This window comes from Rhamphochromis sp. 'chilingali' (genome assembly GCF_963969265.1).
Source record: "Rhamphochromis sp. 'chilingali' genome assembly, chromosome: 2".
Lineage (NCBI taxonomy): Eukaryota > Metazoa > Chordata > Actinopteri > Cichliformes > Cichlidae > Rhamphochromis > Rhamphochromis sp. 'chilingali'.
The window spans coordinates 14,994,213-15,006,587 of NC_137930.1; the positions used below are offsets into that span (position 1 = coordinate 14,994,213).

The window sequence follows — 12,375 nt, forward strand, 5'->3', positions numbered from 1 at the left end:
AATGCACCCAAGTGCAATCAAAAACATAACCTTCAAAAAATATACGTTTGGCAATTTTGTTTTCATGAAGTCCGAATCTATATCTGTACAAAAGCATTAAAGAAGCATATATTTATGTCATTGTGTGTGTAATTGACATGACGTGTGAGGTCCGCACACACACACACACACACACACACATGTATTTATACTGTACAGTGAGGTCCACAGTCAAGATGTGAGTGAACTGCAGATTTTTACCGTTAATTCAATGGCTTTTACAAAAAAATCTACATTGACTCTTTATGGATGACACTTTGATACACTGCACCCAGAGGACAACTTTGACATCATTTTTAATATAAAGATTGTTTTTAATACTTGGATAAAAATCCTGAAGTGTAGAAGCCACAGATTTTGCCACATCCTCCCTTGAGATGCTGCCAGGCTCTTACTGCAGCTGCCTTCAGTTACTGGAAAGCATGCTATACTGTGCCGACATTTGGTGACACGCTCGGTCACTGAAGCGGCTTTGAATGGGAAAATCCTGGCTTGTGCTGCCATCCCACTAGTTTTGCAACTTGATCCTGCTGCTTGTGTCAGCAGTCACATCATCAGCAAACAGCCGCTCTGCTAGATGATGTGATCTTCTTTGGATCATGAGCTCTTCCCATCATTCTGGTACAAGTTATGTTGTTTTCATCTATCCAAAGAACAGTTTCCAGAACTGTGCTGACTCTTTTAGATGCTTTCTTACAAAATCTAATCGGACCTTCTTGTTTTCGATTGTAACCAGGTGTCTTCGGTGGTCTTTCTGGCCAGTGCATTTCTCAGTTTTAATAAAGTAACAAAAAAAAATTCTGTTAGGTTTTTTGGTCTAAAGATGGCCTCCTTCACTTGTATAGGTATCTCTTTGGACCCCATATTGAGTGGGTGGGGTGGCTGTAGCTTAGGTGCTAGAGCAGGTCACCTACTGATTGGAAAGGTGGTGGTTCCATCCTTGTCTGCTCCAGTCTGCATGCCAAATATTGGGCAACATACTAACCCCAAGTTGCTCACAGATGAATCTATCAGATTATGAATGCGTGTGAATGGTAGATAGAAGCACTTACATAGAGCATAGGAAGAAAAGTGCTTGTATGTATGAGGTAAGTTGTGTAAAGCGCTATACAAGAACCAGTCCATTTACCAAGAGTTGTCAGATACAAGTTCAACAAATGGAATCAACTTAAACTTTTATCTGCTTAATTTGTCATTAAATAATGAGCCTCATGTGGCCATGAAGCAGTTTATCAACTATCCAATTACTTCTGAGCCTTTTGAAAATGGAGCACTGACTACAAAAAAAAGAAGTTATTAGTTACGTTGGACTTGCACTAAAAATGTCAGGCAATGCAATCAATACTTTTGTTACACCTACTCAATGTAAGCCAAAGGTCTGTACTTTAATGATACCGATTGTTTACCATCCCAGTGGATTTTAAACGGAGGCAAAATTACTCCCCAAAAACTTAACAGTACAGTCTGTTATTTATGTAGTGATCCAGTTAATCTAATCCTAGTTTTGCATTCATCCTTTTATATAAACCCACAGTATAATAAAAGAAAATGACACAAAAATCTGTGTTAAACAGCATTAGTTTATTTTCCACAGGTTACTTCAGAAACAGGTAATTATGTACAAAATCTGGAATGTTGGATAAATGCATATCAATCATCGTCATGATCATCATCTCACCGTGACCATTTAGAAAGAGTAGCTATACATTAAAACTGGTGCCTCTGAATTGCAATTTATTGCTGGTTTTACAATCGCAAGTCACTAATGCCATTATGACCTCTTTTCTAAAACTTTTTAAGGGTATTTACAGTTTGATTAGGAAGGTCTGAAATCCAAAGAAGGCTGCTAAATAAATAAAACGGGAGCGTGAGAAACAAACCAACATGGATGAAGAAAGCATGAAAACAAGCTTGATCTCCCTAGATTGTCTACAATGTCAGACTTTATTTTTTATTTTTTGCCATGAGTATAAAGTGACCATTAACCATTTCCCATTAAAAGTCAGAGACAGTACAGAAAACAACCCACAAAATTAAAACAAATAAAATCAATAATCTCAGTGTGAAAACAAAAAACAGGTTGTGAGAAACTAAAAATGTCAGAAGCACATTATGTTGTCACTTTCCTGAAAACAAAAGTTGCCCAAACTAGACTGAATTTAAAAACTAAAATGGTACAGCTTCATTTAGATCAGCGTGATATTCTAAATATTATTTTATTAAAAGGGATAAAAATGTCGTCAATTTCCACAGTGTTGTCATTTTGGTTTGTCAGTGCCACATGAATCAAATACTTTCCCACTGTTGCCACGTACAAGAAGAGCCCAGCAGACGACTCCTAATCTAATCGGCCGTCGTGAGTCGAGGGGATGCTTCTTGTTCAAACAAGAACAAGAACATTGTTAAAATGCAATTTATATTGTACAACTCAGTGGTCACAAATGTGCGGCTGCAAATGAGGCATTCACTGTCCCAATCAGAGTCTAGTTTTTTACGCTGACGACAATGCTTTAAAAACCACAATTTTCCTTCGGTGACGAACATTACAAATGTTTCGACCTACATTAAAACATTAGAAGACACGGTATGCTACGCAACACACGCTAAAACCTGCTCTTACACAACGCAGAGTTTTTGTTTGTTTTTTTTAATCTTTTTTGAAACACTACCATATATTTATTTCCTGTGCCATTTCATTACAAAAAGATTCTTTTCACAATATAAAAAATCATGTAAAATCATCAGGGAATACTAAAAGGTTGTGTTGTTTAAAAAAAAGAAGATTTGTTTTGTGTGAATGAAAATAAAGGCTTTAAATATTGCTTCTAAGCCATTATGCTGCAAACGTACTCAGGAGGTTGTGAATATGTGAGTATTGCTTGGGTTCTGGCGTCAAAGGTCCCCCCACCACCCTGTTCAAACAGTTCAAGGTCTATGGCACTTGACAACTGGTTTCTCCTAAATCTATTCTCTGTACAGCGAAGAAAATCCCCAAAACAAAAAGGTGATTAAAACAATGGCTAAACATTTTTATAGACACACAAGGCAACCTATGGTCCATTTATAAAAAAAAAAAAAAAAAAAAAAAATTATAATAAAACTGCCAGATGTTGAAACCCTCTCAGCTCACTGTCGGCTGCCTGAAAGAGGAAGCCCCTAAAAATAAAAATTAAAAACATGACTCAAGTCTCTCTTAAGATACCTCCTGCTTTTCTTTACCGTCTGTCCACGGTTTCTAAACTTGCTTTGGTTAAACTAGCATAACCGCCACATCGTCCTCAGAGTCAAACAGCTCTCATGATTCGAGAAATGCACCTAAAAACAAGGAAACAACTTCGATGTATCCATCTGCAGCAATCTACCTACTAACCAAATATGAATATTTCCCAATAATCTGTGTTTTTCTGTATTTTAAATGAAAGACTAGCAAAGCAGATTAACCAAACCCAACTATTATATGCCTTCAATTTCCTGTCCCATTATGTGATCGCATGCAGGGTGCATTTCTTCAGCTCCATTTATATTGCAGATTTCCACAATCCAATGTGGCAATGTGATATGCCCAGTTGGAGTGATGAGGTCAGGGATGAGCTGAAATAGTGAAGTGTCTGTATGATGGTGGAGATTCGCAGGTTTGTGGAAGCAAACTGTTTGATCTTGCAAGAACAAAATAAAAACGGGATGGGGGGTGGGGGGCATCTCTCCCACAAAAAACAAAGCCAAACGCCTCCTTGATCCACATTCGTCTCTACATAGCAAGCACGTAACACTGTCCTCCAGTTAAGATCGCAAGCAGACTGGAAAATGGTTTCAACATCTTAAATAAAAAGAAAGAAAAGAAAAAAGGCAAACTGGATGGCAGAAAAGAAGGAGCTCTGCCCCCTAGTGGTCAGATTAATATCCATCTGCAGAAGTGAAATCAAACTCCTGATCCACTCATGACGAGTTTTGGGGTTTAAAAAAAAAAAAAAAAAAAAGATGACCTGTACAGAGACCACAGTAAGTGACGTCATATCTTCAGCTTCTTTTGTAAAAAAAAAAAAGAATATATATATATGTATATATATTCCACAGTGATGGCCTTTTGAGGACTCGGACTCGTACTTGCAGATGTTCTTCTGCTGTCTCACTTTGATCCACTACATTCAGTGGTTTTTTCCCCATTTAATCAAGGCTCCCATGATCTCTACTATAAATAGTCCCGATAGGTAGCAATGGATCAGTTTCTGAGTACAAAAATATGACAAGTCAACGTATGCTTTTCAGTTCTTCTCCCATATGTCACACTCTATTTGAGGTCAGTTTCAGTCTATGCTTGGATTCCTCTTACGATAATCAAGTCCACAGTGTTTGGAAAAGTCTTCAGAAGGGACACTGCGTTCCCGTGATCGATATTTACAAAGCTATATCCGTTTGCCTGAGGAGGGAGAAGAAAACGGTAGATTAGATTATTGGTTAATATTCCAAAGACATTAATCTCAAAACACTGATTCCTACAGACAGCAGAGTACCTGGATGATTTTATCCCCAGGCTGAAGAATTTTTGATGCCGGTCCTTCAGGTTGAACCCTTGTTACAAATATACCCTGAAATTATAACAATAAGATATACAATCTTAGAAAAGAACTGACTTCTTTGCAAGAGGGGGACAAAAAAAAAAAAAAAAAAAAAATCAAGGTATTAATTTACATTGTCATCAGGACGAAAGGGGTTTCCCCGGCCTCCGATTCCTCCTGATATACTGAAACCCAGCTCAGGATTCTTCTCCACTTTCACACGGATCTGAAACACACCCACACACTTTCATTACGCATGATCACTCTTACGATACAATATATTGACATTAGTCGTAAAATTAAAGGAGAAAGTTTTCTCGACTTAAAGTGTCAGCTACGATAAATGTAAACGAAAGAAAGCTACTAAAATTCCGTTGGCGTGAACAAGAATATCAGGTTCTCAATGTCAGCGAACATTGAACTAATTTCAAGTGGCAGGGGAAGAACTAATGAAACCACCAGACGAGTACAGTCAGAGTCTACCATCACAGCTCAGAGGAGGTGCAGAAGTCTAGGTCACTTTCAGACCACATCAACTGCAATATGCTAAAAAGGTTAACATAGACTCTTTGAGTGTAATAACATCTGGCCTATTTAATGCAATTCAGCAGGCAGCTAGCGGTTAGCTTAGTTTACCACAAAGGATGAAGGAGAAACTAAATAAAACTGAAACGATAACCTGAGGCAGTTGGATTTTTACTGGACCGTCTCTGGTTGAGAACGCCAAGTTCAGACTTGTGGGAGTAGGAACAAGCTTAACTTGGAACAGCAGTGTAAGTTGCAAAAAAAAGGGGCTGGCACAAGCTCAATATGGAATTTAGCCAGTCATCAAATCGGTCTGATATTCTTAAATGTCTGGGCCAGTCACGATGAGGCATAATGACAACACCTCAGCTAATGGAAAGAGGCTTCTCTAAGAAAATACGTCATTCCCTTAAATACTGAATCGCATATTTCTTTGAGTAATAATCCATCCTTCACCTCTTGTTGGATGGGTTCAAGTGGAATTCGTGAAGGCCCCTGGGGCTGCTGGGAGACTTTGAGCATCAGGTAATCGATGAGCTGCTCTCTGGAAGGGTGACGTGCCATGGACGACTGGCTCATCGGAGGACGAGCCGAAGGACCCATCTGACCATTCATCAAAGGCACCTAAGAAATAATCACACACAATCAGCAGGTTTTATTGCTTGGAATTTCTATCCCTAATTCCCTTGTAGCAAAACTATCAGTTTGGATGAATAGAAGATGCATAACATCTTGTTTACTCTAAACAAACTTGTATTTGCTAACCACAGTCTGGCGGTAGTAGACTTACTTTTCTGGCAGGGTCCAAAGTGTAGTTTTGCAGCCCTTGGGGACCAAAAACATCATCCTGGATGGGAAGAAAGGAACGATTACCAACATTGCACTCAACCTCAATCCACTGAAATCGATTTGCAACCAGGGGTTAAAGTGGAGATTTGGCAAAAGTGGAAACCCTAAGATTGGGTGCAGCAGCCGTGCAGCATGGTAGAAAGACTTACTTTAGCTCTGTGAGCTCCAGCTGATTTCTTTGTGTGTACACACTGATCAACTGGATCAAAATTATGATTTTAGAAAATGACAAGTAAAATTCCAATTTTTAGCTTATAAAATTTCACTTGCTGAGCAGTCCTTACCTTTGAAAATAATATTTCATCTTCCTCTCTTGTCCACACTAGCATGCCGCCCCCCCCCCCAGCCCGTCCATTTATGCACACTCTTCTTCTACATGACTTACTAGACGCTAAAGTACCTTGGCCACAACTTTACATCTGCACCCTGAACACATCACAAGGATGGGAAGAAAAAAGGATGTGTCGAAGGTGTAGGAGGGATGTCATTGTTTTCTTCTTGAGCAAGTATCTCCATGCAGTCAGCTGGAAGGACATGCCTATTGGATTTAAGGTGCTGGGACACCATTAGGGACTTGCCCACTTTAACCCCATTTGCAATCAAGGATAACAAAAAACATCGATTACTGAGACTCTGGGATCACACAAGCTGTTGATTTAGACGACACCACAGAGCGATCAACACACCAACTAAGACACGAAAAACTGAGATTAAAGTCTGCATAGCTTCTATTTAAACACCAAGCAGAATATAATTTGGAACATTAGCCACCAGGAGATGAGATGAATCTTGAATGTTAAGCAGTAAAGTGGTTACACAACACTCTCAGACAGCTTTAGTTTTGCCTCTACAGATCTAATACCCCCTTTCTAAATCATTTAGACACACACATTGACTACTTACCTTCCACAAACATAGCTTTCATCCCCCCACACACACACCATGAGAGGTTATGAAGCGATTCTGAAGTGATCAAAAGTTTGGATTGAAGAAGGTGGCAGACGAGCAAAAGCAGCATTTGAAGTGCAATTAAAGGAGAAGAAAATGAATGGTTTGTGAAATGCAAGAGCAACAAGGAAGACAGATGACGCACGGCGATATTGATTCTGATGTACAAGAGCCTGGTAGGTTTAAAAGGAGCTGCTTTGTACCATACTTAATATTCATGAATAAATGAAAGTAGACTTTTCTTAGAGAGAACAAAACAAAGTTTGTTTTCATGTTGTCCGATATTTTTTTCCTCACACAGCCTCTAAATTTTGTTAGGAAGCAGTTTCACCTTTGATTACTTCCAAATAATTTTTATCAAAATTCAGTATGAAATTATACTAATCTCATTCTACCACAGATGTAGTAAAGTTTCTAAATGAGAAACCAAGTAAACCAACTAATGATGGTACAAATAAAGAAGGAGACCCCTTTTAAACAGCTCTACTTGTATTTAACCACAAAAAACAACACAAAAACCAGAATTCATCCATGTTTCACTCTGATATTTTAGGCACTAACAGAGATCATGGTCATGAAAATCATATGTTGGGAATGATATTTTCCCTTGCCTATAAAAGGACAAGTGAAACATGGCTTCCGAGCATCTGTGATCACTTCAACATTGGCGAGAGAAGGAAACAGACATTTCCTTCTCTTGTAAAGGATGTGAAACTTGCAGGAACTGGATACCCTGGCTTTAGTATGAGCTGCAGGAGCGATCTACGAGTTGACAGTACTCACACAGAAGCCCAGAGCTCCGTAGGGCTGTCCGTCCCTGACACTAAAGACCAGGGACCCTTGGCTGGCATGCATATCCCTACAGCTGCCGTAGTGAGACCAGCTCAGCGGATCGTTATTGGAATTATAGGAGCGAGACAGCGCGTTCTGATGACACGGAACATCCAGCACCAACAAGTCAGTGGTGGCCATGCAATGCACCAAATGAGTGATGACATAATAAAAAAACACAACAAAGAGGTTTAAAGCATATACAGACAAACATGCAGTGAATCACGTATAGTTTGCATATAGCTGGGTTAGTAGGCTACACCTAAATAGCTGATTCACACAAACATTTAGGTTTTGGTTTGTTTCAGCAGGTTTTGAGGTGACTCAAAGTAGGGATGGGCTCTTTATGGTGATGGTGGTTGCTTTCATTTATGTATTCTTTGCCTCTATTTGACACTACAGTCTTAAATTCTGTTTGCATTCAGAAGCACCAACAAAAACCAAAACTATGTGCAGAGTGAGATCCTGTTGTTTAAAGTGTCTTCCACCTAAAGAATATTAGGAGTTCATTTGTGGTCATGTTATGCTGGTGGGCTTTTATGGATGAACACACACACACACACACACACACACACACACACACACACACACACACACACACACACACACACACACACACACACACACACACACACACACACACACACGTTCTTTTTTCATAATAAAACTCTTTACCTTTTCCATCTTCTTGGCCTCGATGTGCCGCATCACCTGGTCTCTCCAGTCTACTGGAACCCTCCCTGCCTGCATCTGTCCTGGCCCGTCGAGGAGTGAGTGCTCAGACTTCACCCTGGTGTTGGGCCTCTTGCTGGGGCTGCTGTGCTGGTAATTAAAATCGCTAACAGACATGGTCCGTTCTGGAAGCTCATGGGCCGGTGGCCTGCTGCTGTGAGGCCTGGAAGCTCCGGGTACATCGATGCTGTAAGTGCGAGCTGAGAGGGGCCTCTGCATGGCGTGACTCATTGCTAGTGGCCCTCTGGCGAGGGTGTGAATGTCCCTGTATGTCATGTAGTCTCCTTCGGACAACTGCATACGCCTTGGGTCAGACATGGAAGCTGTGGAGCTAGTGCTGCCTTGCCTCTGCAGGGTGCTGCTTCTAGGCTGGCCTGCAGCAGAATGAAGTCTCTCCATAGCCCACATCTCCCCAGAAGGTTTGGAAGCCATCGCAGGGCCTCTCTGCTGGGGCTGCAGAGGGTAAGGAGGCGCCTGATTACGGTTTGAGTAATTTGTGTTGGCTAGTGAGTGTGGAGGAGGAGCAGGATGGTAGCCTTGTTGCTCTGAAGCCATGGCTGTCCTCTGCCCCCAGAGACCCTCTTTAGACATGTCACTGTTTGTGTATTGTATGTTGTACTGAGGAGGAGGGGTTCCCATGGCCATGCTGGAGGAGACTGGATGTCTGCTTGTGTTGGCAGGAAGCTTAGAAGAGGAGAGCAGGTCTGAAGAGGACGCAGAGGAGTTGGGGTAGACCAGGAGAGTCTGATCATTGAGCAACTGGCCGGCTGACTTGCTCCTGACTATGCTCTGGCCCTGAGCTCCTGGCCCTGGCCCGGCCCCTGCCACCCTAGTCCCCACTGAGTCATCATCTCCATCAAAGGAGTACAACCTCATGGCCCCTGTTTCTATGTTGCTGATGCTGTGAGACTTCAACACCTGCGGGGGATGGCACCTTTTCTCTGGAGACAGTTCCTCAGTGCTGTGAGATAGAGACATGTCACTGCAGGCTGTCACGCCTGTCGAGGCCACGTGCACAGCAGCTGTTTCTCCTCTCATCCCTAGGCTTTTATTCCCCAGACTATCGTTGCAGTCACCTGCCTGTCGATTTCCATTCTGTAAATGATCCATGTTATCGTAACCCTCTTTGCTGTCCACTTCCTCCTGAGCTAACGAACCATTCTTGCCTTTATCCAGCTCATCCAGCTGAACCATGTTGTCAGTTGGCAGCTTGGTCACATTCATATTAATCTGGTCCCACTTGGTGTACGTGTCTCCCATACCATTGTTTATTTCCTTCTCAATGAAGGCCAGTCTGGCTTCCATGGACAGGTCGTAGTCTCCCATTTTCTCTGGTGGTGCCTGCTGGGTTTTTAAGAGGGCCTGGAGGGACGTTTCAGAGCCATTGCCATTATGGAGGAGAGGGGTGGTATCTTTAGGCTGGTTCATATTCTCATCTTCTTGCCTGAAATGAGGACAAATACTGAAATAGTAAAATAAGAGCAGGAGGAGCACTCCCCTCTTTAGTGTATATTACCATACGGAAAAGCACTAACCGGCTTTTTGGTAGGAAAGGCATCTTTGCCTCTCTCTCAGGTGTGCACAAAGAGTTGTCCTGGCTGCTGTCTGTGGTCAGAGACACAGAGTCTGACATGCGTGATGGAGATGAGCAGTTACTGTTGTTCTGGTTACTGTTAGCCACGGTGTCATCCAGCAAAGAATCTGCATCTTTCCCATCATCTGTTAATCAGAAATTACTGTCAGTGTTCTGCATCCAGACATTTCAATTTTCACTTTAGATCCTTCATAGTTACCTTTTTTATCCTTACTTAGAGTCACTACTTTAGGCTGGTTGATGGAAATCTCAATAAGAGGGGGTCTGAGCTCTGCAATCTTCATCTCGTCTTCTTCATCTGACAGCTCCTCAGAATCCTAAAGACAGAGGAAGCACTTTGTACTTCTTGTTTGTGTAACTGTGAGAAGTCCTAAAAATCTGAAGTACTGAATTATTTGGATTACCTCTAGTGTGTCCTCGTGGTTCATCATCGAGTCCTCTGAAGACTTGAGGGGGATTTTCTGGGAGCTGTAAGACTCAGAAGTGTCCTTTGCTTCGGGTGCAGAGAGATTTTGGCCACACACGTCGGCAGACACTTGGGCCTCCATGTTTGACGCTACACCATTGGGACAGGGGGCTTCAATCACCTGCACAAAAACAGTCCAGGTGATTAGTTATGCATTAAAACCTTATGGAGAGGTTAAAAAGGGAATTTAAATGAATCCAACAACATGACACCAGAAATGAAAGAGGCTGGTTTCTTTCCAAGTGGAGCCCTTCACTGACCTTTACCCCCACATCCTGCACTCCAATGTGGTTTCTCTCAACAGGTTTTGCTTCTTTGCTGGACTCATCACTCGACTCATCCTCCTTGAGCCTGTGAGCCACCGACTGGGCTGTTTTCACCATGTTCTTCAGCTCATCTGGGTATGGTGTAGGGTAGCGCTTCAGGTTTCCCTCCTACAACAGTTTGAATACACAGAGTTTAAAATTAAAGCTGACCAAAAATGGTAACACGCTGAAATAAATAAGACTGCTTTCATGCTAGAGATGACAGGGTTAAGCAGAAATTACATCCCATTTTATAAGACCCCATCCCCGCAGAGGAGGAAACAAAGTGAAGATTTGTGTCCAAAAAAGCCCCTGCTGCTGCGGTAATTCGTGTCGCCACTGTTGTTTTTCCTTTTCCAATTATATAAGCAGTAACAAATGTGCAGCACTAACCCTCGGGGGCGTTTCTCTCTCATCTTTGTCCTCGTCACATTCGAAGGCCACCTGAGCTCGGTGCTTGCGTTGCTCCTCCCACAGAGTTGGATTAAAGCTCTCAGAGTCAGAGTTTGGAATGTCTGTGGGGAAAAATAAAAATGCCAGGCAGTGAATCAAAATTTGTCTTTTGAATTTTTTCCCCACCCAAATTAGGACTTTTTAATTCAACCTAAATCTGTCACATAATAAATGTGACCACAAGATGGTGCAAAGGAAACACGAGGAATGCCAATAAACTGAAGGGAGCTGTGGAGGAACTTGAAAATTGGGAGTTAACCCAAAAAACTCCAAAAAGAACCAAACAGGGCTGTTAAACCCTGGAACTGATGTTGCAATAAATTCCTTTTCTATGATGGCATCCAAAAATTCCAAGAGAATATTTTGCTACTATGTACTAATCTTCAGTATGAATACTCCACCGTAAACGCAAAGAAGCAAGTTTGTGGTTAATCGGTAATGAAAAAAGCATGAAAGATTCAACTCAGTCTCTCTGTTTCACCATAACTCCTGTACGACTTGCCTGAAATGAAGCAAGCAGACAATTTGACGCTGTGAAATATTTGTGAAGGTGTCAGTCAGTGTGGTTTTCCTGTTGTAAAAAGCTTACTGCTCTCGATTTAGCAATAGAGAGACTAAGTGTGAAGGTGTGTAGTAGAATTTTCTGATAAGAGATCCCATTTGACTAATTCTCTGACAACATCAGCTCAAAAGATTACACACACAACTGTAGCTCACTTGACAACACCCCACAGCGTGAAGTCACAGTGAACCCGCTGAATCACCTGCTGTGTACTCTCCATATCAACAAGTTGTAAAACATGTTAACTGCAGTCAGGCTGTGAATACTTCCAGCTTCCAAGCAAAAGAAAAGGCTTGATCGGAAACAAGCCCTAGCTAATAAACACGGCAAATGGTGTAAAGCCCGCCACAGGGCCGTAACTGTTCAGGCTGTGACAGAAATCCCCGACGTCTCAAAAAAGACTCGTGACCATTTCAGTAGCTCAAGCACGCCGACCACGAACCACTAATTACTCTAAAGTAAAGATACAACACTGTCAGTGTGAGCCGTCTGCTGTAAAAGGAAACCAAACAAAC

At 41.7% G+C, this 12,375-nt stretch overlaps 1 protein-coding gene across 3 annotated transcripts in view; it reads right to left on the reverse strand.

Moving 5' to 3' along the window:
• Positions 1 to 3,111: 3,111 nt before the first annotated feature.
• erbin (erbb2 interacting protein) overlaps positions 3,112 to 12,375 on the reverse strand; it is a 49,248-nt gene continuing 39,984 nt past the window's right edge. Inside the window, exons 15-26 of one of the 3 annotated variants that reach the window (XM_080869640.1) lie at positions 11,239 to 11,360; positions 10,801 to 10,974; positions 10,479 to 10,661; positions 10,289 to 10,391; positions 10,016 to 10,199; positions 8,424 to 9,924; positions 7,701 to 7,844; positions 5,911 to 5,967; positions 5,577 to 5,744; positions 4,729 to 4,821; positions 4,551 to 4,625; positions 3,112 to 4,456 (exon numbers count right to left, since the gene is read on the reverse strand). In XM_080869640.1, coding sequence (XP_080725766.1) covers positions 4,349 to 4,456; positions 4,551 to 4,625; positions 4,729 to 4,821; positions 5,577 to 5,744; positions 5,911 to 5,967; positions 7,701 to 7,844; positions 8,424 to 9,924; positions 10,016 to 10,199; positions 10,289 to 10,391; positions 10,479 to 10,661; positions 10,801 to 10,974; positions 11,239 to 11,360 — 2,912 coding nt within the window. In that variant the 3' untranslated portion in view covers positions 3,112 to 4,348. Of the gene's footprint in view, positions 4,457 to 4,550; positions 4,626 to 4,728; positions 4,822 to 5,576; positions 5,745 to 5,910; positions 5,968 to 7,700; positions 7,845 to 8,423; positions 9,925 to 10,015; positions 10,200 to 10,273; positions 10,392 to 10,478; positions 10,662 to 10,800; positions 10,975 to 11,238; positions 11,361 to 12,375 lie in introns of all 3 variants that reach the window. The other 2 variants (XM_080869639.1, XM_080869641.1) reach the window with 2 other exon arrangements.